This window comes from Thunnus thynnus, chromosome 23 (assembly GCF_963924715.1).
Source record: "Thunnus thynnus chromosome 23, fThuThy2.1, whole genome shotgun sequence".
NCBI lineage: Eukaryota > Metazoa > Chordata > Actinopteri > Scombriformes > Scombridae > Thunnus > Thunnus thynnus.
Genome location: NC_089539.1, coordinates 20,772,636 through 20,796,715, shown reverse-complemented (window position 1 = coordinate 20,796,715; position 24,080 = coordinate 20,772,636). Strand labels below are relative to the sequence as shown.

The following is a 24,080-nucleotide window of genomic DNA, read 5'->3' as shown; positions in this document are numbered from 1 at the left end:
ACATGAATATTACCTGGAATACATGCTGTACATGACTAGACATGACTGACAGCACAGCCTCTAAGTTATAATTTTTTAAAGACGTTGGCTCTGAATGAAACCAGTCCAGCAGACTGTTAATTGCATTATCTACATTATGCTTTTACACAAAAGTGGCCTTTGAAGATAAGATAAAACACTGACTTTGCTGCCAACATACAGCAAATTTTATTTAGATTTGTTTATCTTCACTTAAGTTAATTTGTTTTCTCTTTGGCTTTCCTGAAAAACGAGTTGGGGTTATGTTATTTTTCCATCATCTTCCTGCTTTTGTGTCGCAAACCAAATACAATGAAATGCCCCGTAGATGCCCCGTGGCAGCTGGTGGTCTAGTTTGTTTACTGTAATTATACTGGTGTCTCAGAAGGACTGTGGTAATGATTTATTGATGTTCATGTGCCACCCACAGCTCTTAAGAATGAGCGATGTTTCGCTTTTGAACCGGGTCAAGTCGGCTGTAATGAGATCTACTTATGAGGTTAAACAGAGCGCTCAGTTCTATCTGGAGTCATTTTTTAAAATCTCTCTCCGAAGTGCGGCGACAAGTATTTCAGATCTTAACCAGCAGTTTTTAACTAAATCCCTCAGGCTGCTTGCAGTTTGTTTTTTTTTTAAATGTTTGGAAGAGTCATTAAAGGAGGAGGAAGTAGGGATTTGTCTGGAGGAAACAGATCAGAGACAGTTTGTACTTAAGAGTCAAATTGAGGGCAGAACACAAGGATTTGAGGCAGCAGTTCTGACTGAAGCCACTTGGCTGCTGGCCCTTGTACCCTCTCCAGTGGCTGCCGCTGAAATCCTGTGTGGCTTTACGGATGGCTGCACTGACCTTTGAGATGTTTCTGGTATCTCTGCAGCTCGGGGGCCAGCAAGCCACCCAGCGGTCCGAGACAGCCGAGCGCCGTCACCACAGAGTCTTCATCATCCATGTCGGCATCGTCATCGCTCTCCCAGCTGCCCAGACCACCACTGAAACAAGACAGGGACATCATCATCATCATCACTTACAGTACATATATGTATACTGAACGCTGCAGTACTGCCAATGAAATTTATGGGACCAACCTTCCATTGGATTTGACTGAGGTAGGGAACGGAGTGATGTTGTAGGTGTATTTCTCTCTCAGCTCGGCCAGTTGGGGAAAAGGAAACACCGCCATGGAGTAAACCTCCTGACAGACAGAGAGGAGGGACGAGAGCAAAATGATGTTAATACCGAAATTTAAGAATGGTTAAAAGTAGGTTTTGTTTCTACACTCATCTCACCTGCATGAGTTCAGTAGGATCAATGAGGTTGTGCTCCAGCATCTCCTGAGTGAGACATCCCATCGTGCTGTAAAAGTCATCGGCTGTCTGACAATACTCAATCCTCCTGGATGGAGACGGAGGAGGAAGGCAGGCACCGGGTAAAAGAAATCCACACAGAAGAGGAAGAAAATAAAAAAGCACAATATAGATATTCACATTTAGTTTGCAAATAATGTAACATGAAGATTTCTGATGATATATAATTTGATAATACACACCAGTACTTTTTGTAGAATTGATAGAACATTTCCATAAAGCTCTCTAGCATGTACTGTTTTAGTATTAGTAGTAGCTAGAGTAGTTGTCGTAGTATTGGTGATGTATACATTTAAGTAGTTACAATTAAAAGTAACTGAAGCAACAATTTCATCATTGCTCTGGGTTTCAGTGGGGAGTTTATAGTTACTACAAGGAATTTTGTGTTGATTTTAGCAGCTGCTGTGGACAAAAGCGGTAGTGTTTTCCTGGATTGAAGGCTGCATTTCCCACCAGCACCAGGGCCTTGTGTCGTAAAGATTTTGGCTAGTATGTGTATTTATTTTGGAAGCGAGTGAAAGAAAGATGCTACTTATTTTTAATACTATTTTTCTTTTTTTTTTTAAAAACACAGCTGTTTGCAGGATGCATAGCAATCATGTAATGTTTCTATTTGTGGCTATGTAAGATTAATAATTGTAATATGACGACGGTGAGGCAAGATAACCTTTGTTTTTGTACCGTTCATACACCTGTAAGGTCGCATTCACACCAAATCCAGCAATGCGGCACCTTCCTGCAGGGTTGTGCGAAGATGTGGGCGTGTTTATTTGTGCTTTAGAGCGTAACCATTGTGAAACAAGAAGAAAATACATTATTACTCAGATTCATTGCTTTTTTCTCACTACACTGCTGCTTGTTCTCTCGTGCTCTCAGCTCGCTTGCAGACTCTCTTTCTCTTTTTCTCTCATCTTTTTTAAAAGTGTGTCAGGAACCAGACAACAAGTCTAACGTTACTTTTAATGTCTTTGTATTCCCTCATGCTACAATGCTACATCTCATGTAAACAAAGGCTCTTCCAGTCTGCGTGCTGTAAATTGTTTCGTCTGATTTCGCAGAGAATCCGTTCCAGTGGCAGACATTTAAAATAACTATATAGGAATAGTCAATCTTCTTACTGACGGTCTTGTTTGCTCATGTAGGTCACAAAGAGGCATCACCAGTTAAAAGTTCCTTGTAGTAACTTTAAGTGTGTTAGTTTTATATAGAACACTGAATGCTACAACACTAACAGTGAGATTGTTTTTCAAAATCCCTACACACACGTCAACTCCTAATCTATGTAAACAACGGTCTACTCACTCTCCCAGTCTCTCCCAGATGGCGAGGGCGGCCCGAAACAGCACCTCTGACCCCTCAAAGAAAACCGAGTCCCAGATCTTCAGCACGGTGGCCGCCGGCAGGCAGGTGGCGAACATGGTCAGAAACCACTGCATAGTGAAGACGTTGGTCAGCGGAGGCTCATAGCTGCCTGTGAGAAGCAGACACACGTTATTTGTAATATTAGAATAAGGGAAACGGAGACATAATCACGCAATAAGTTTGTTTAATATGCAGATAATTTTAGAAATAATGCTATTTTCTTAAATTTCTAACAATATTTTCATCAGCATAATTTAACAGTTGGAGCAGCATCTTTCATACCAGGTTGCATTTTTGTAAACACTAAATCTTTCACAGGGATTCATACCTCCAGCCTCTCTGTTGGCAGCTTTCTGAAGGTGGTGGAGGTGCTGGGACAGTCTGGGCAGCTTCAGACGCAGCAGATCTCTGAACACTGCCATGTCCACTGATAGAGAAAGAGACATTTTAAAGTAAAAACTGGGATGGTGGTTAGAGATTCAACAGAATTCTTCTCATTATGTGACTGTAATTAACCCTAATTGTAAATGTTTGAAGGTCTGTCACCTCCAAGATAATTCATGTGTCCTATCAGATCTCTCATTCATGTATCTGGACTAGATCTTTTACAACAAATGGACAACAACTTTTGTGCTTTTTTGTACAAAATTGTGAAACTTGTGGGTCAGTTCTGGGTTGAAGCTGTCTTTTTCTTTTTCAGGATAGTCTTCAATTACAAGACAGATCCGCTTGTGTGCGTCTTTGTGTTTACCTGACAATGCTCGAAGGTTGTTGGCAAAATAACTCTCGGGCAGCACTTTGTCAATCAAATAGATCATCACCTGAATACAGAAGAGCGGATAAAGCTCAGTTTCAGCACAATGAAAGGCATAAATTAGCACAGAAACATATAAAAATGATATAAAACTCCCCCCTTTTCATATTGTATGTACCCAATTTTAAGCATGTTGTCATATTTTTATAAATCTGTATTCAATCTCTCTCCATCATAGAATATTAATATTACTACTGTGTGTGTTTACCTTTAGTGCATCGCTTTCATTGCCCTCTGTAACTTCCAGTATGAGTGCAGCCAGTACGTTAAATCCTTGGCAGTAGCCGACAGCTTTATTCCAGCGGGCGTATGCAAGCAGCACCCTCTTCAACACCACCCTGTCCTGCTCCCCCTCCTGGCCACAGTAAGAACTGCAGCCCGTCCTGTGTAGATCCTAGGATGGAGTAGGAAGTACAGTGTGGATTTTATTCCAAGTCAGTGCCATACCTGGATAAATGGTTTATCATTTGATGCATTTAGGAAAGAGACGGAGACTGGAGGGCAATTGGATTTTGCTGTGTAAATGGAAACAGGTATACTTTTCCCTGGAAGTCCCTGAGTCATAGAGAAATAAAAAAGAGCTCTGGTGTTTCCATGATGCAGTCACCCAGCGCTCTGACGCACAGTCATAAGTAAACATCCTCCACCGGACACTAATCTTAACGGTCACATCAAATGCAAGCATGGCAGCTTTAGAGGCACATGCTGTACTCTATTAGGAGAATATGTTCAAATATACTCAGGAGGAAAACATCAGCTGTTCAATCTGCAATATCTTTTTGTGGGAGTTTTCTACCTCAAAGTAACAAAAACAGACACACTGGCAAATAATCTACACTCACACACATACAAGCTTTTTTCCCAAACTTTCACATGCATCTAAATCAGCAAGATAGTAAGTTAGTAGTAAGATGATAAAAATGGTCGAAATACTGTTCCCAAGATCGAGAATTCACTCTTTCACACTCAAACAAAAAATCTCTGACTCTAAACATCAATCAACTGTCATCAAATGACAATTCTTCTGATGTTTGATCTTTACTTATCTTAAAATCTGCATAAAGAAGAAAGTATTTAACCTCTTAAAGCATAACTTTTCACAGCCATAGTGGAGGTATTATACACTGTAAATGGCATTTATGTCTATAAGAATATGTAAAGTGGTTCTACTGCTAAACTTTGATCAGTTTTGAGAAAAGTGTGTAAATATTTTATCATTTAACCAGTTTCAATGGAGAAATTTAGTGTCCCTTGACGGCCTAAAAGACCTTGAACACAATTCTGTCTGAAAACACTGAATACAGTGTTTATTTTGTATGAAAGTGGTTAAAATCTTGTATGTTGGATATCCACTGCTTTCAAAAGGACTATGCATGACACTAATGATTGTAAGCAATATCCTTCTAAATGGGCTGCAGTATTATTTCTGATGGAAACCTACATGTTTGGAGTAATGGCGTGTTTTTGCGACCCTGAACAGTCTCTGCATATTGCTTCAGTGGCCATCATGCTGTTTCTGTCTCTTATAGCTGCGTTTTTTATCTACATGCTATGTAAAAATGCTGAGGCTTCAGCACTGGGCAGCATATCGCTGACTCAGGATGCTCACTTTAAGAAAAAAACAAAACCAATGCCCACAAACTCCCCCCCCACATATAAATACAATCTGTTTACCTTTACGATTTGGATGCCAAGAGAGTCATCGTCTGGGTTGCTCCGCTCGTTAAAAGCAAAGCGAAGCGTCTTCTCCCAGTCGATAGAGATACTGTGGAGGTACTGGTCTGCTAGTGTCAGCCATACCTGCAGAAACAGTAACAGATACACAAAGAACTGCATTAATGCTTAAATTGTAGAGACGTTTACAACACCTGTCCCAACTGAGCTGTACAAGCCAATGTTTAAACTTTCCTCTTTTACTGTTGAGAATATTCTCAGGTTTCTCTTTCCTGCAGCACTTGTACAAGAGACGCTTTGTTCCGAGTGATTCATTTTGTTTTGCAAGTTCACAGAAGAGACAAAATTTCATTGTTCATCTCCTCTGACAAGATGAATGTAATCACTTCCATTTCCCCCGCTCTTTTGTCCCGAGAGATAGAGTTAAGATGTGTGATGAATGGAGCGTTGTAGACAAACTGCCTCTGCATATTGTTCTTTTAGACTACGCCGTCTCTCTCAAGACTGTAAAACTATAAAACAATGCTTACAGGTTGACAATAACAAAGAAAACAGGCTTTCCTTGTAATAGAACAACTGGGTCATCAGTTGATTTCACTAAATGCTAAGTGGGTTCATAACAGACACAAATAGAGAAGAGAAATACAAAAGCACTTAGTTGTCAATGCATCTTTTTATATGGAAGATATTTAAGGCCCAAACAAAAGGGACAATCAAAGGTTGTGGCTCATAGTTCACAAAAGTTCAAATGCAACAATTACAAGGCTGCATTGGGAAGTTAAATCTAGTGGTTCAAAATAATCTGTGTATCTCAGTCAGTACAGCAAAGCACTTTATTACCAGCACTGTGAAAAAGACATTATTGTCCCACCAACACAATATATGTTATGGTTGGCTGAAGTCACATACCCTCTTTCTCCATTCTTTTGGGATCCCAGTAGGAAGCCTGGCCACTGCTTTAAGGGCGTCGTACCACTGCATGAAAGAAAACACACACACAGTTTAATTTACACCTTTAATTAACCAGATTACATCTTCTGAGGCTGTGGATGTCTTGTAAAACAGTGACCTGGCAATACAACATTAATAAATCTAGAGTCAGTATTGCCACATTCACTCACACACACTTAAACATTAGAAACCGCTAAAACCAGTAAAACTACAGTGTAAAGTAGCTTACGATTTGGGTCTCCACCAGTGATGATTCCTATCCTGAATCAATAGGTTGCAGCATATTTTCAGAGTGCTCACCTGTTGGAATCCATTCTTTCCCAGCGATGGTTCGATGGTAAACTTCAGCCGTGTGTCAACGCCTGCAAACCAACAGAGACTCTTGGTTAGACGATACAGTCAGTCTCGAATCAGACCTGGATTTCCAAAGTTACTGAACTGGTCATCCTGATGTTTGAGGTCATATATAAAATGATTTAACACGACATTTACCATATTTTTCTTTGACGTACAACAGGTCAACCTAGCTTAAACTAATGCAACAGCAATAAATCCTACCTTAATAAACATTTTTAAGGAACTTTTTTTGTTTTGTTTGTTCAAATTTATGTTTACTTTTGAGGCTATTATTTGGGGTTATTAGTGGTTTGTGGTGCTGTTGAATTATATAAATGGGATCATATATCTCTCTCTCTCTTTACACAACTGGGCGTAACTGTGAAGCAATAACAACAAGGCATCTTAACGTTGGAATATATGCAGAATATATTGTGATATTGTCATAACTGTTAACATAAAAAAGCTGGAAAGAGTTAATCAGGTTTCAGGAGGTTCAGTCCGTTCTCAAAACAGAATCAGTAAGCTTTAGCTGATCAAATATTATGATTGACTCAAGTAGCAACCATCAAAGACTAAATGCAACAGAAGGAAATCTATGACCCCAAATTAATTATTTACCATTGATAATTATATGAGGTGAACAAAAACCACAGAACCACAAAGTAATCAAAAGACTCTTAAATTTTAGGACACATCCAGAGTCCAGAAGACTTAATTTGTATATAAAATGGCATCAAGCAACTTTATCTAACCAAATATTATGAAAGAAATCAGGGCTGCAACTAAGCTAATTTAATTTTCTCAATTAATTGAATAATAGTTTGGTTTATAAAACATCAGGAACAACGTCCATCCCAGTAAGAGATCCCTTCCCAACATGCTTCTAATGGAAGAGATGGGGAATGAATTCCACAGTCCTCGTTTAACACAAACAAGTTAATCTGTGGCTAATATCAGGTTTCAGCAAACTTAGTTAAATCAAGTCTTTTTAGTATAAAATTACATCTTTGTGTTTCCTGATTGAACTGTGGTTGAGGAATAGTAACACAAAATGTGAATTTCATACTAAAATACGGTAACTTTGGTAGATACTCACTTGATTTGGCTTTGGTTTAGCTTAAGATTAATTTTGGATTATATTTACAAAAAATGAGGACAGTGGATTTTGACCCAGATCTCTTACTGTACATGTAAAATACACCAAGCATCACTAAATGGTCCGTATGAACAGGAAGAACAATCAAAAAAACGGTGTCACTGTTCATATGGGCACCTTATTACGTAACCCCATAACTACTGTAATAACTAGATGCTTCTCAAAACGATAAATATGGAGACTAAACTTTTCTATAAATGAAAAGATCAGTAAACTGGCTTCACATACTCAAAATCCGACATTTAAAAATCCAGTTTACATCCACCACAATAAAAAACCTTTACAGAGCTTCTTATACAATTTATTTCCAGGAGAAATATTTAAAAAACACATGATTTAAGACTATTGTTTTAATATTTGGACATAAACAGGAAGTCGGAGCTTCACGGAAGAGTCGCTGTCCATCCTTGTGGTGCTGAAACCGCGTTTCGCTGAAAATCTCTCGGTAAAATCTCTCTGAAACACACACACATCTATATATATATACACACACACACAAACGTCTTCGGAGAATATTTAGCACAGTAGCTTTAGCCTCCCCCGAAGACCAAACGGAAATGAAATTCTGATCTGAAGTTAAGAGGGAAGGTCCTGACATGTTTCGGCTCAGAGCCAAACAGACCCGACCGCTTCTCTCTCTATCCAGCGGCGTCTCTGGAGGATTTGTCGGTCTCTTAAACGGCAGGGGGGATCAAGATAAAAAAAGTAATTTTCTCTCTGAAATAAAAGTAATTACAGACAAAATAGATGTTTAACCTGACTGGTCCGCCTCTGTTGTTTTGTCCTGCGCCATCGTGGATGAGCGCTGCTTTTCCTCCCAGAGCTTTGAGAAGAGGATTAACACGGAAAAACCCTCCTACTTCCCTGTCACAGATTACTGCAACACGGGTGACATGAAATGTGTGTCGGCAACACCCCTGGAGTCCGGAGGCTACTCATAATAAGATACATTATTTCTCCAGAGAGAAAATGCTGGGGGAGAGAGGGAGGAGAGAGGAAAGAAAGAAAGAAAGACAAGGAAGAAGGAAGCTAGAGGAAGGAAAGAAGGGAGTCTACGTGTTAAATTAGAAATGGGAGAGTTTGGAGAGGCAATAAACCCAATAGTGCTTTTTCTCTTCCAGAGGCTGTAGGTCAAATATCATGAAATCCTTCAGTTTTAAAAGCAGGGCAATTAACTTGTTCTCTCCACCACATATAAACAAGATTATAGCTTAGCTGGATGTTCATGGAGTAGTTTAAGCAGCATTCAGCAGCAGAGGAACACCATAATAACACACTTAAACAGTTAAACATCAGTAAATATGAACCAAGCTTTCTGTGCTTTATCCTCTGTCTGGAGTTTTCATCTATTTACTCATAAACTCTTTATTTGCAGCTTTGTTGTTTGGTAATCTAAAGCTATGACTGTTCAAGTGTATGTACAGTTCAGCCATTTAACCTGGAAGCTGATCAAATATGGAAGCAAAGCAAGGACAGGTGAAAACATCAGCACAGAGGCCAACAAACAGCACTGATTGGTCTGTAAAAACCATAATTACCATATGAGACTTCTACTACAACAGCAGCACACATAAAAACCTCCAACCGACATCCAGCCTACATATTAAGTGCAACAGGGTGTCCTAAAAATGTCTGCGGAAGAAGTGAAGTAATGAATGATGACTGACAAGATGTTATATGGCAAGTATGATACAATTTTAGAGCCCTACACGCCCCCATGGTTTGATTCTGGACTGTATGTGAAGGTCAGGTTGGTTATTTTAGGGCCAGTATTCCCGCTGGTGACTTATGTACAGTTCAGTTCAGATGAAACCTTGAGGATCCTTGTGGGGGAAACTGGATCCCTGCTTAGCAACAGCCAATAATAATGAGACGCACAGCACAAGAAAGTCATTTTTCAATTGCTTATATGCTTATGTTATTATTTCACCATAATATACTCATCTCTCAGCTTATATTAGGCCAAAATTACATAAAAATACTCTTGGTGTGTGTGCTGATATCCAAAGTATGAGTTGATATATGATCCATCATTTGGATAATACAATATAAATATTGTAATGATCTAATCAGTTTAAATGTGATCATTACAGGCCAATTTAAATTGGAAGATGAAAAAAATGTACAACAAGCAGGCTGGCTTAAGCAGAAGGAAAATTAAAGCATTATCGATTAATCTGCCAATTATTTTGTTGGTAAATCGATTAGTGTATGTAATAAATACTTGGTAATGTCTTTATTTTAATTGTTTTGTCTGACTAAGAGTCTTAAATGTTAAAGTATTCAATTAACTGTCATATATGACAAAGGAAAACAGTAAATTGTCACATTTGAGAAGGTGGAACCTCAAATATTTGGCATTTTTTGCTTGAAAAATAACAGAAACAATTGATTATTAAAATAGCTGCTGTTTAATTTTCTATCAATTGACTAATCAACTAATCTTTGCAACTCTAGAAAGTATAAAGAACAGTATATGTGCCTCCTATAAAGCCACAGACTTACATATAGCCCAAATAACCTATTAGCTCTCCTAATGTCAGGCTAGCACTTTGTTTGCATATATCTCAGCCTCTATGATGCGGCGCCTTTTCCCTGCAGATCTATTTAAAAATATCTCATCGGGTCACCTGGCTCTAAGGTGCAGAGCAGCCGGGGTGCGCTCCTGGATATCCCGTTCCGTTTCTTCAGGACGTTGCTGATGATGTTACCGACCCCTCCCGATGCCTGCTGCCGCTGCTTCAAGCCCGCCCTCGGCCTCCTGCCGGCGGCGGGGAGCCGCTCCTGCCTCATGGAGAATCAAACCGTTCAACCCGATCAATCACCTCATCGTTTGGTCCCGTTGTCTTCCTTTACGTCTCCTTTGGAAACAGCGAATGCATCCCGACGACCAGAGACGCAGCTGCTCGTCTCTTCTCCGATATGTTAAAAAATTAATCGATTAAACTGATTTATGTGTTTCAAATCTTCCGGTGGAGGCTTGTGTTGTCCGATTTATCTCAAGAAACGGCATCCATCATTCAAAGCGATTCAAATATCTGCACTAATTATGATGTAGAAAACGTCCCAAAATAAGCTGATTAATTGAAGTGGAAATAACGTTTCTCTGCTGCTTGTGGCCGGTTGTGCAGCTGATGCTGAACACCTCCTCATCCTCCTCCGGTTTGGCGTCAGCAGGAGGAGGTGCAAGGATGGAGGGATGCGGTAGGATGGAGAGGCACGTGGGGAGGAGATAGAGATGGATGAGGTAATGGTGGTGGAGATGACATGAGAGGGAGCAGGGGTGGATTTTTTTTGTTCCCTTAACCTACCGAGCGGCTAATAAAACAATTAGTGCGTAAATAGGCTGCTGTATATGTGCTTTATGAAAATCACACTGACTGAATGGACTTAACAGATCCACACATTTTCAAACAAGTTACTGACTATAATCTGCTCAGAATACATTCAAGTTCTGCATCATAGTCTTCCTCTCTGTTTAAAGGTGTGCTGACTGTTGACAGCAGAGGTGTAGACGAGTGGAAATGATGCAAATACTGCAGCAAATCACTGCAGGGAAAATGTTTTATTTCAAAAACAGCTTGTAACGACCTAAACAGGATTCTACATCCAGGCGAGCTCTGTGAGGTTGTTCTGTACAGCAGAGTGTCCTAACATTTCCTAATTAGCTCTAATCATAAAGTACAGCTGAGGCTGACAGGAAGTCATCAGTTTGCAGGTATTTGGTTATAAACCAAAGCAAGTTTTAGATGAAAGGTTAGGGCTGCAACTAACAATTATTTTCATTATCGATTCACCTTCTAAATAATTTCTTAATTAATTGATTGTTTGTTTTGACAATTAAATGTCCAAAAATACTGAAAAATCCCCATCATGATCTCCCACATCCCAGGGTGATGTCTTTAAATGTCTTATTTGTACGACCAAAAGTCCCAAAACCCAAAGATAATCAGTTTATTGTCACAGAAGACAACAAAAACCATAAAATCATCACATTTGAGAAGCTGGAACTAGCAAATGTTTGGCATTTTAGCTTAAAAAATTCTTGATCGACTAATCCTTGCAGCTCTCAGACAGTAAATGCTTTTACAATTCATCCATAAATATCTGTATCTATCCAAAAAGTTAGAAGTAAACATATTTAAATTTTTTTTTAAAAATGGCATGAAAGGAAAAGTTGGTGGATTACCAAAGTAAGGGAACAATGAGATGTCGAGATATTTCACTGAATGAATGAAAACTTTGATCTGATGGTTGCCAGAAGGAAAGTCAGAGAATTACCAAAGTCATTACAATTTATCCTACAGGGACCATGAACATTTGTACAAAACTTGACAGAAATCCATCCATCATTCATCAAAACGTTTCAGTCCAGACCAAAGTCGAGGACTGATCCTTAGAGCCGTGAAACCAGCACGGCTAAAACAGAACAGCGTGACAAATCATAATGTGGCGAAAAAAATATGAATCAAAATGTTCATATTTGGTGTGTATAGTAAGTAAATACAGAGCTGCAAATGACTGGCTAGGTGTGAGTTTTACACACTGAATTATTGAATTTTAGGGGAAGTTAAACCTTATTTAACTTATGATGAAGTGCATTCAGGTAAAATCAATTATCAATCATAAAAGGAGCAGAAGTAACGATTATAAACTTTGACATTACTGAGGTATTAGTACTTGATACCTTTAAGGTATCAACTGAAATAAGCCAGTATCAAGCAGAATCGAAACTTGTCCAGTCAAACATTACCTGCATTTGATCATTTTTGCACCCAGATCTAGAAAAAAAAAAGACTGTGTGATTTTTTGCTTGCAGCCAATCGCTGCAAGCGTTCTTCAATTTAATGTGACGTGTGATTGGCCCACTACTGCAGCAGCTACAACCCACACAGACTGTGGTGATAATACTTCATTGTACAGTTTCATACAGTTATTTAACAAATATTTCAATAATTTGAACCCTTTCAAAATGTATTTGTATAAAAATCATTTGGATGGGGAGGAGTGGCGGCATTTTACACAACTGAATGCTTCCAATCACATGATGGTATCGAATGACGTACTGGTACTCGTATCACTTTAAGGGTACTGGTATTGTAATTTGTTAAACAATACCCAGCAGATTGAGGTGGAAAAGCAGCACAACTTATATTAGGAAGAAGAAAAAAGAAAAGAACTCAAATTAAACCCATCATCTCAAAATCATACGAACTAAGATTTTGCACTAAATAACCGTTTTGCATATTTTAATGTTAGAAATTGAATAACTGAAATCTTCACCTCACTGCCATGAGTCACACTCTCTTCAGGGCATAAACAGGGTGACGCATCTTTAACAGTGTTAAATGCAAACAACTCTTTATTTAGTTTCAATAACTCATCCTGGGATTCAAACTAATACTCTTACCTTGAGAACAGAGTACACACTTCCTCAAACCTGTGAGTTATTCATTACATACAAGCCTGCAAACTACTAACTACTACTAAGCCTGTAAGATGATGATGATAAATGATGATGAGGATGTAAAATGCAGTGTAAATGAAAAAGGAAACACTGATTTTGTAGGATCACCTGCTCAAACCGGCTGCAGAGGAACACACAATAATCAAGGAAATGACGTTTGCGAAATCTAAATCAATGATGCATGACATTATGATTCAGTCTTACAGGTACAGTAAGTGCTTCCTGAATGGAAAACACATCCAGTCTTAATGACGTTTTGAATCGATATCAGCAAACAGCCTCGATGATAACAATAAAATAAAAAAAAAAGGTTTTGATGATCGTGTTCCTCAACCAGTAAAACATCACGATAAAATTATTTGACACTAGATGTTTGAGCTTGTTTCTTTCACTTTGGGCTACAGAGATCTGTTGTTGTAGCTGCAACACCTTTAATAGACAAAGAGGTCAATAAAAGATCAAGATACTGAATGAAACCTTAAAGAAATAGCTCCAAGTCAGTCTTAACACAATACTCTCGTGTAGATTGGAACAGATTTTGCTAACTGTAATCAACAATCCTCATTCGGTGTAAAAATGGCTTCTTACGCTCAGCTGAAGATAATATGAGTCTCAAGAAGTCTGAGTTAAATTAAATTAACAAAATATCCTTCAAAATTTACATTTGTTTTAGTACAAATCGTCCAGGGAAACATAAAGAAAGAATTTCATACTAAAAAGATTGTAACTTTGGCAGATACTTATTGAATTTGTTTAACTTTCTGAAGCTTCGTATTATCTTCAGCTCACCTTAAGAAGTATTTTTACACAGAATGAGGACTGTAGATTTTGTCCTCCATCTCTTTCAATGTACATCTGGGCAAGTTCGTATTGTTTTAAGATATGTAAACATCCTTTAAGTGATATTTTCCATCTAATTTGGCTAACACTTTGTCCAGAGAGAGTCCTTTTTCTGAGAAATTCTACCCTCAGGAGTTTAAATGTAATTGTAACATTAAATATTGAGTAATTCTCCCAAAATGATTCATTTCTTTTGGCTAAATAAAGACATCATTCATGCATTGTGGTCTTTTTGTAAAGTCAAAATCATGATGTGAAATTGTTGACATCACTCAACTCTACAGTAACATTGTGTTTATAATGGCAGCAGCTTAGCTAATCAGAATTATTGATCAATATCAGTAGCCAGGTGGAGATTGTTGTAATACTAAATTACAGTGACAGAAAGTTTGGTCTTAGTGGTCGTGTTGGTTCTGCAGGACTGTACTCATGTTCACTGCTGACTAACTGATAATCCAGTATCAGTTACAGTATAAGATACTGGCTATACTGGGAATAATGGCACAACCTGGCCATAAACCAGTGTGCCTGATAACGATGCAACAGCACTGACACACATGTTTATTATATTACACCCTACCTCCTTCAGACTCATCATGCTGCATGTTAACAGAAAAGAATCGTATCAAAGTTAAAAATAAAAGCAAAATAATAGTACAAACCTAAATTTATTCAGTTATGTTTAACTTTGTTGGATCATTTCTGCTTTTTTCTCACATCTGGAAAGAACAACCACAGACTCAGATCAGTCTGTAAACACTTGGCTCATAGAGACTGAGGACGATCTCCCAGCTCTTGTTAAAACTGAGTGGAAAAAACCTGCATTGCAGAACCAATCCAAAGCATTTAGGGCGGCCCTTCATATTGGGCCGGTGACGTGCACGTTGACCTCGGAGGAGAATGGAGGGAGAGCATCATTTCCAGTAAGGCATGTCCTTGACAAAATGTGAGGTTTGTAGGTTTGTTAGCGGCTGTTCAAGCAACTACTGAGCATTTAGAAATCCCCAGACTTTGTCCGGTATCGCGAGACTAGAACAACCATGACAGAAACTGAACTACTTAATGACTGGAGTGAGAATCCTTTCTGTACTGTTGTTATGAGAATTAAAGCCTGAATAAAAGGGTGATTGTGAGGAGAAGCTCATTACAGACCTCATTCTACAAAGTCTGTGTCTGCTGACGAGTGAAAATGTTAGAAAAATAAAACACTGTCCAAATATATGAATGTTGGAATCTATAAGAATTAAAACAGGACTAAGTTCCTGGTTCATATAGTTAGTCAGGACAGTGAATTTTATGTATTTATTATTCTAGGATGAAGCTTAATCTTTTCCCTGAAGAAATGACCGTTGTAGCCCAAAAGATACAGTCAACAAAACAAATTATTTTACAGGCAGTTTAGGAGAGAAGTGCAGGGTGATTGGGTTGAGCGTTGGGCCTCGTTGATACTCTATTATGTAAATTTGAGAGTTATTTTCATACAACATGTGATAACTACAACAAGTTCTACTAGTGTACAACCATACAAACTGACTGCGCCTATGCAAAAGTATTGGCATACTGTACTTTTTGTCCTGACATTATTTAAAAATGCATTACACGACATTATTTGCCTGCTAGTGTTTTACAGAGCGCTGAATCCTGCCTTATATCTGTAGATAAATCACATGAAAGCACAAACCTAAAATAAATGAGACATCTATACTGCACCAGTATTCACCTCCTTCGCTTTTTTGGGGCTAAAATGAGACATTAGTAATTAAAGAACATCACAGAATTCCTATATTGGATTTCAGGGAGAACAAAATTTACTTGGAGGAAATATTTGTTTCGTTTAAGAGCCAGTTTTGCTTTAATAAACAATATGAGAAGGTCTTGCTAAGATCTCTTGCAGATAACGATTATTTTCTCTATTAATCAATCAATTGTTTCATCTATAAAGTGTCAGAAAATAGTCAAAAATGCTTTATATAATTTCTTAGAGCTCATGGAGACGTCTTCAAATTTCCTGTTTTGTCAGATCAACAGTGCAAAGATATTCAGTTTATTATCATGTATGACACAGAAAACTATCAAATCTTCATATTTGAGAAGCTGCAACCAACAAAAATTTGGCATTAATGCTTAAAAAAATAACTAAAAAATAGTTAATGGTTTATCTTCTGTCCATCAACTAATCGACTAACTGTTGCAGCTCTAAAAACCACTTGTTAAAAAAGTGAGAACACATATGACAACAAGTATATCTTTGTTTTATATTATTTCTAGTGCGCTTTTGGTTGTGAATTACTTGATGAATGAATGAGTCAATAGGCAATTATAGGCCCTGCAGTGCCTGACCTTACAGTGTGAGAACACACACACGCTGTAAGACCTGTTCAATATCAAAGCAAAAAACACCCAAGATATTCTTACGTCGTTTTTGGGAGACAGCCTGAAGGCACGCTGTGATAATGTCGTAGTTCTTTTGCAGTTTGTGGCAAAGTCGGTCTCGTCTCCTCAGTTGGCGAATCAGCTTAGCCGACTGCAGGCCTGTACGGTATTTGACCTCCTGGATGATTGAATGCAGCTCTGCAGGGGCTAAAAAGCAAATACATAGAAATGCCAGAGTTTAATCAGGGTTCCCATGGCAATGATGTACATTTAAGATATTTCTCTGACAATATTTTATCCCAGCTGTTTATTAAAGGATCAAACAATCTGGTTTTCTCTCCAGCTGGGAGGAAACTTACAATCTAATGTAAAGAATATCTGAAACAAGCCAGATATCCAACCTTTTCACCAGCACCTGAACGCATCCCAATTCCTCTTTTCCTTAATGTCTAAAAGATTCTACAAATAAATGCAGCCGATTATACACATACCAGGTGATAAATGAACATAAAAACATTTATGAACCAACAACTTTATTAACTTTCTTAGTGCAGAATCATTTTTTGAAAGAAAAAAAAGGATAAAAGATGGACACGTTGTAAATTTCACTTGTGTATTCATGTGTGCATCATTTATTACAAGAAACAACTCATATTTCAACTTATTTCTTCCTCACATGTCGTTTCAGATTCAGTACATATTCGTGTCTGTCTAATATATTTTCTATTTTAAGCAAAACAAAGTTGATCATCACACACACAACGTATAATTTGGATTAACTTGTGATGTCTGTATTCCTCTATTAGATAAGAATATCACAGTCATTAGTCTGTTTCCAAGCTGCAGGCAAAAAAGGAAATGAAAACCAGAACGCCGCCCCACATGAACACACACCCTCCTCACATTAAGAAAACACTATTCAGGCAAAAAAATAATCTGATTTTTAACTGAAGGTGATCTGAGATATAAACACACACATCATAGTTTTTGTTCTCCTTTTTATTGTGTATAAAATCAAAGGCTTGATGTTGTGAATTACATTCAAAGTATGATGATGTTGTGAGCTCTGAATTTCCTGGTACCAACTTAACTAATGAACCAATGATTCAAACTTTAAAACCGAAGAGGAAAAAACCTTCATAGTGACCCTTTCATCTGCCATAAATGAGACAGTGGTCGTGTTCTTGGCTAATCAGAAACAACTCCGTTTTGATTCCATTATTGTTGCATCTCACAGAAATAAAATGGACAAAAATGTATTAAATTATATATTTTTTTATAATTAGTTCATCCTTATGTTCTTACATCAAGTAAAACTAACAAATATTTGCTCTTTACACTTTGGAAAAAGCAATGATTTCCTGATTTTCTCCATTCATATTGTTTGAATGAATGAAGAGAAATAGATATAGATCAAATAATCAGTACGAAAACAATGCATACAATACATATGGCATATTAATCAGTAATTACAATAAGAAGTTGCAGCTCTAGACAATATGAGTAATGAAGATGACTATTTATTTTACACTTCATTCACAGGAAGGTCAAAGGTCACCTTATATTTCGCCCAAAAGAAACCTTAACTTCCCCACTTGCCAGTTAAGTCCTGCCCTAAAGCTTCAGAAAAGCCAGCCAGTATCATTAAGTTGTTCTTTGAGGCTTTATCACAGTGTTTCCAGCCCCACCGGCTCAGGAGCTCTCTTCCTGAGTGTCAACTCTCCACATTGTTTAACTTGACCGAGCCTCACATGTGTGGACACAGAGGCCTTGAGCTGTGTTTACTGTAGGATTCCACTTGAACAGAGGAAACAATCGCAGCGCGTCGCTCGCAGTGACATGCCATTCAAGACTCTGAGGCAACACACACCGGGAGGAGCGGTAAACCAGCTGTCAACACTCTTATCAGCTCTGCGTCGGAGTGTGTTTGTGTTGCGTGAGGGTTTGAATTATGCGGCTTGTTGTGAGTGACGTGAAGCTAACCGCCATGTCTAATCTCCAGCCGGTTTAGCTTCTTCTGATGTATGATTACAGTGAACCCTTGCAGAAATGCTGCACTACATATCTTTATAAACTCCTGACTTAAAAAGGCACATTCCTTTCATTACAGACTCATCTTCTTGAACTCATCGAATGAACTGCGTGAGGTTTTGCAGTCCAAAACCTGACTTTAAGGCCAAATAAACAAAAATACTAACTGTTCATCTGGCTCATATATAGTGGTAAATGAAATTAATGGATCATTTATAACTTCCAGTGATGATTCCTTCCTTACTTATTGACAGTTTACCTGTTATATTGTAATGTACAGTGATGTTTAGTGCAGGAAAAAAACTGCCTCTTTAATACCGACAATATGACTCCTCTGACCACCGGATGGCCCTGTTTACCCAGGATGCATCTCTCTGGCATGGTGATCACAGTCAGGAAGATCTATTGTGTTATTTTTGAAGCTTTACTGTATGCGTTAAAACCAAAACTTTGATCTGTTTTCAGTTATAATCTCTAAGCTTTGACAGTGAGTGTCAGTAAAGCAGCAGATGTGCCACCTGTAGGAGACTAATGACATGCCATTTATAAAGTGGCATATGCCAGAACAGCAGTGTCATGCTAGTTTCAAAGTGTTTACAAATCATAGATGGAGACGAGCAGAAATAACTTACAACATGTGTGCTGTAACATTTATTTTGGCATAATATCAAATATTGTGGTTAATGTTTTCTACAGCAGGTGGATTCCTGAAAGCTAAGATGTGAACTCCCTTCAATCAATATAATCAATGCTACAGAACAATGAGATCTGAAGGATCCTTTGTACAGAGTGCTGTCAATATAATCAACAAATAGCACCTAACTACCTGTAAACTGGGAGGTTTAATACATAAGTTGTATCAAATACTGCTGTGATGTTGATAATTTTATGATGCATAAACTTTGAGTGATTATTTTTTCTGTCTTTGTGTGACTATAAAGTTTAATCTATACTATTCTATAATCGTCTATAGATATTCACAATAAATGTATAGATTCAATTGTTATTTTTAAACGAATTAGATTACTAGAAAGTATTCAATTATTAGATCTCATGTATTTAGAGCTGCAATGACTAATCGATTAGTAGCAAAGCATTAAGTTAAACTGTTAAACTGTCAATTCTCTGCTTCCAGCTTCTCAAATGTGAATATTTTCTGGTTTCTTTGGTGCTCTATGGCAATAAGTATCTTTGTGTTGTGGACTGTTGTTCAGGAAAAAACAGAAACTTTGAAGAAATTAACATGACAGATAAATCAATTATGAACATAATTCATGTCAGCTGCAGCCTTTGCTTATTGCAGGGCTGATGTATTACACTGCATTCATTTTAGCTAATAAACTGGCAACTGTTTGTTATTAAAAATCCCCTCCAGACATGTTTTAAGATATATGAAAGTACTCTGCTTTGAAAAAGATTTTTGTCTTATATAGTTTAAAAAAAGGATCAATGGAAACCTTTATAATGACTTCTACTCTCTATCCCTCATTGAAAGAATCAATCAACATTTTTCACCATTTTCTGATATTTTATGGACCAAACAACTAATCGAGAAAAGAATCAACAGATTAATCGATTAACCCTACACGAATTAGACCAATATAGAGCTATTGAGCAAAGTTAAAAATGTACAATAACATACAATTATTGTCAAATGTAGATAAGTTGCCAATAATCTTGTACCCCGATATGATATAAAAAGATGGGCAAAAAAATGCATTCACTTAATTTATGCATTAAGAAATGAAGAGTTGCATTGAAGAAGCAATCTGGCCTGTACCCATCCTTACAAATAATAAATACTAAATAAACATGGCAGGTTTGTTGACAAAGTTTTTTGTGGAGTTTTTCCTTATCTTATCCAAATATTAGGTGTTTATGTTGATTATAATGATTGTAAAGCCCTTTGAGGAAAATGTATGATTTGGCTATGATAGACTAAAAAGATAAGTAAAATAATGTAATGAAGGGCTGAACTTGTAATCTTCACAAATAATCAACAATAAATCAACTTGGCAGGTTTGTTGACAAAGACTGAGGGTCTTTTGTGAAGTTTTTCCTTATCTTATCCAAATAGATGGTGTTTTCTGTTGTACTTAGACTATTATAGGGTAAAAAAAGATGTGTTTACTTAATTTATGCATTAGGAAGAGCTGCGCTTGAACAACAGCAACCTGGCATGTACCCATCCTTACAAATAGCCTACTAAATCAAATTTGATCAGATGACAAAGTTTGAGAGTTTTTTGTGGAGTTTTTCCTAATCTTATCAAAATAGAGGGTGTTTAATGTTGATTGTAATGACTGTGAAGCCCTTTGAGGCAAACTTATGATTGAATATTAACAATAATAACTTGTCTTATGTTGACCAGATGCATTGTCTGTGTCACAGGAAAAACAGGACTTATAAACGCCCTCTAACACATACAAAAAACCACCCACAGACCCCTCACCTTTCTGGGCCAGGTAGTTCATCTGATGCCTCCTGGTGTGCTTCTCCTGGAGCTCCAGGAGAAAGCTGGAGCCGGAGTTACTGCGGCCCAGGAAGGCATCAGAACCGGAGGCTTCGGTGGAGCTGTCCCAGCTGTCCACATTCCTCCTGCTGCCTCCGCTGTACGTCTCATACAGCTCCACCAAAAGACAGTCAACTATGGAGCTCCTCTGAGCTCTGAGTCCATCTCCCTGGGGCTCAGAGTCACTGTCGCCGGCCGTGTTGGTCCTTAGGGCGGCAGCAGCAGCAGCAGCGATGCCAGGCGGGGCGGCTCCGTGCTCCTGCTGTCCCGGAGGTGATGATGTGTCAGTAGGTGACTCGGCGGGGCTCGTCCACTGCTGAAAGCCGGAGAAATCATCCAGGAGGGAGGCGGGGGAGGTGACAAAACAACCGCTCTCGTCCTCGGAGCACACGCCGCCGCCACCGCCGCCGCATATGTCAACTTCCAAAAGTTCACTCCCGTTTATTTTAATTTCCGACGCCATTTTTTGTGCACTGGCGGTTAATCACAATAGTTTTTTTCCTACGGGTGAGTTGTCATTTTTTCTGCACAACGAAAGTTTTCTTTGAGCGTCTCGAGGAGGATAGAGTTCCTGGAGCACTCCATTCCTCTCCTCAAAAAACAGGTGGGGACCCGTCTGACAGCCTTTATTTTCCTTCCTGAATACTCCCCCCACCCCCCCTCTCCAGGATTGAACAATGGTCCAGCCCACTCTCTTAAACTTCTCAACGGCTGCTCAAACTTTACTCAGGTCTGTCGCGCGACAGGTGCGGCGGATTGACCAATCACAGACAGGAGCTAAAAACTACAGCGACCAATCAGCTTCCTTCTTTTGCTACTATACACCACATCGTTCTGGAGGCTACAGCTATTCACAGGTGGAAGAAGTACTCAGATCTTTTAAGTAAAAGTACCAATACAGCAATGTAAAGGTACTCTTGTAGTTAAAGTATTGTAGTAAAAGTAGTGGTTTGGTCCCTCTGACTGATATATTATTATATATGATATTATTATTAGATTATTAATACCGAAGCATTAGTGTGTAAGCAGCATGTTACTGTTGTAGCTGTTGGAGGTGGAGCTAGTTTCAACTACTATATATTCAGTTAGATAGTTTAGTCCAGTGGTTCCCAATCTAGGGGTCGGGGCCCTTTTAAGGGTCATCAGATAAATCTGAGGGGTCATGAGATGATTAATGGGAGAGGAAAGAAGAAAAATGCAATAAAAATGCAAACCAAAAAGCATTATTTTTATTGCACATTAATAAAATAAAACAATTACATCAGCACAATCTGCTCTTCAAATAATAAGAGGGCTGTTTAAAAGATTGATATATGCTATTTTTACATTCTCCACATTCCACTGGTCTTTGTTATTGTTAATGACTTGTTTAAATAAATAAAGTCTGCAAAATTAGATTACAATTTAGTGTAGAAAACAACAGAATATAACATAAACATGACAACTAATCACATTGCTATCCACACACAGTACAATTTTCAATAAAGTAGCTTAATACTTTATATTGTTTTTAGATTTTATACATTTTTCTTGTTCATGTGATGTATTTCTGCAGCAGGTTAGTCTAATAAATCTATAAAGTCTGTTTTTTAGTATCAAGATTTGTTGACACACACTATTTAACACACATTTGTAAATGTATAGAGATGGGAGCCCAAACACAAGAACGAGAAGCAGAAAATGCTAGTTCATAAGACACCGAAAAATAAAAGCACAATAGACTTCTAATGACTTACCTCATTATTGTAAAGTGTCTTGAAATGTTGTTTTTCTGGTCAGACCTTATAAGCAGTCTGTGTGGTTTAGGAGCTATTTCATTTTGGTATGTCAAAGTACACTAAATATTCAACAGATACAAATACTAAAACAAAATAAACACATGGCTTCCCTTAGTGTTTTAAACCAACAACCAACCAAATATTGTCATGACACAGATTGTCTTTTGTTGTACGGGCATCTCATATTAAAAAGTTGCCACAGCCAGACTCATAACCAGGTCCAACAGGAGCGGACACATCACACTGGTTTTCAAATCACTTCACTGGCTCCCAGTCCATCTCAGAGTGGAGTTTAAAATTTGAGTGATCACTTCTAAGACTCATAGAGGGTTAGCTCCAGAAAATATATCTGACCTCCTAACCTCCTGACCTCTTGGCCTCCAACAAGCCTTAATGCAACCTGAGATCCTCTGGTATATATATATATATATATATATATTCCCATTCCCATTCAGCCGACTTTTCAGGACTTGCTCTACTCTGTACTCTGTATATATATATATGTATATATATATATGTATATATATATATGTATATCCTCCTTTCGCCAGTGTATTATACCAGTGGTGTATCTGATGACTGGCAGGGCGAACATGTTGATGGCTCGTATCTTGGTATTCCCATTCAGCCGACTTTTCAGGACTTGCTTTACTCTGTGTAGGTATTTGGCTGTGGCTGACTTCCTTGTGGCCTCCTCATGGTTCCCATTTGCCTGCGCGATATCAAGGTATTTGTCCTGAACATCTGCAATGCTGCCTTCTGGTAGTTCAACCCCCTCAGTTCTGCTCATCTTCCCTCTCTTAGCAGCTTGTTAGCTTAGTGGAGCAGCTGGATAGCTCAGTGGTTAACACTACTGACTTTGGTGCAGGAGGTCAGGGGTCAAATCCTGGTCAGGGCGGGGTTACACCAGATTCCCTTACCACAAGATTGAAAAACATGACTTCACTCCTCTGAAAGTCTGCTGTGAATGTGAGTGCACTACGTACTATCCCTACTACCAATCAGCTGATATACGCAACAGTGAGGGATGCTTGGCTACAAGATAAACACAAGACCATTGCCCACCATGGAGAGACACAGAGAGAAGTTAGAAAGGAAATTCAGGCCTGCCAAGAGAGGAGGCAGCTCTGGCTATCTGCCTGAGATACACAGGAGAGGCAGAATCATTGTCCAATAGTGGAAGAGGTAGAGCTAGTGGATCTAAGAGCAGTGGCTAACTGCTCAGGCATCATAGTGGAATAAAATCGATAATAAAAAAAAGCAGTTGGGGTCATATTTCAGATGTCTGTGAGTAGCACCAGTAACACTTATCTTCATTTGGTGTTTTGATGATGGTGGTGGAGAGTGCTGTCAGTCCACAATTTTTCCTATGATGAAACATCATGAAGTGACCATTCCCTCTA

General features: G+C 38.3%; 1 protein-coding gene across 4 annotated transcripts in view; it reads right to left on the bottom strand.

Moving 5' to 3' along the window:
• Positions 1-21,553, bottom strand: part of tbc1d30 (TBC1 domain family, member 30) — a 28,368-nt gene extending 6,815 nt beyond the window's left edge. For 2 of the 4 annotated variants that reach the window (XM_067581342.1, XM_067581343.1), the window contains exons 1-12: positions 20,840-21,553; positions 16,399-16,563; positions 6,482-6,543; positions 6,140-6,205; positions 5,231-5,356; positions 3,765-3,950; positions 3,494-3,563; positions 3,071-3,169; positions 2,683-2,851; positions 1,303-1,408; positions 1,102-1,208; positions 866-1,005 (exon numbers count right to left, since the gene is read on the bottom strand). In XM_067581342.1, coding sequence (XP_067437443.1) covers positions 866-1,005; positions 1,102-1,208; positions 1,303-1,408; positions 2,683-2,851; positions 3,071-3,169; positions 3,494-3,563; positions 3,765-3,950; positions 5,231-5,356; positions 6,140-6,205; positions 6,482-6,543; positions 16,399-16,563; positions 20,840-21,362 — 1,819 coding nt within the window. In that variant the 5' untranslated portion in view covers positions 21,363-21,553. Of the gene's footprint in view, positions 1-865; positions 1,006-1,101; positions 1,209-1,302; positions 1,409-2,682; positions 2,852-3,070; positions 3,170-3,493; positions 3,564-3,764; positions 3,951-5,230; positions 5,357-6,139; positions 6,206-6,481; positions 6,544-10,306; positions 10,849-16,398; positions 16,564-20,839 lie in introns of those variants that run through there. The other 2 variants (XM_067581345.1, XM_067581346.1) reach the window with 2 other exon arrangements.
• Between the last annotated feature and the right edge of the window lie 2,527 nt (positions 21,554-24,080).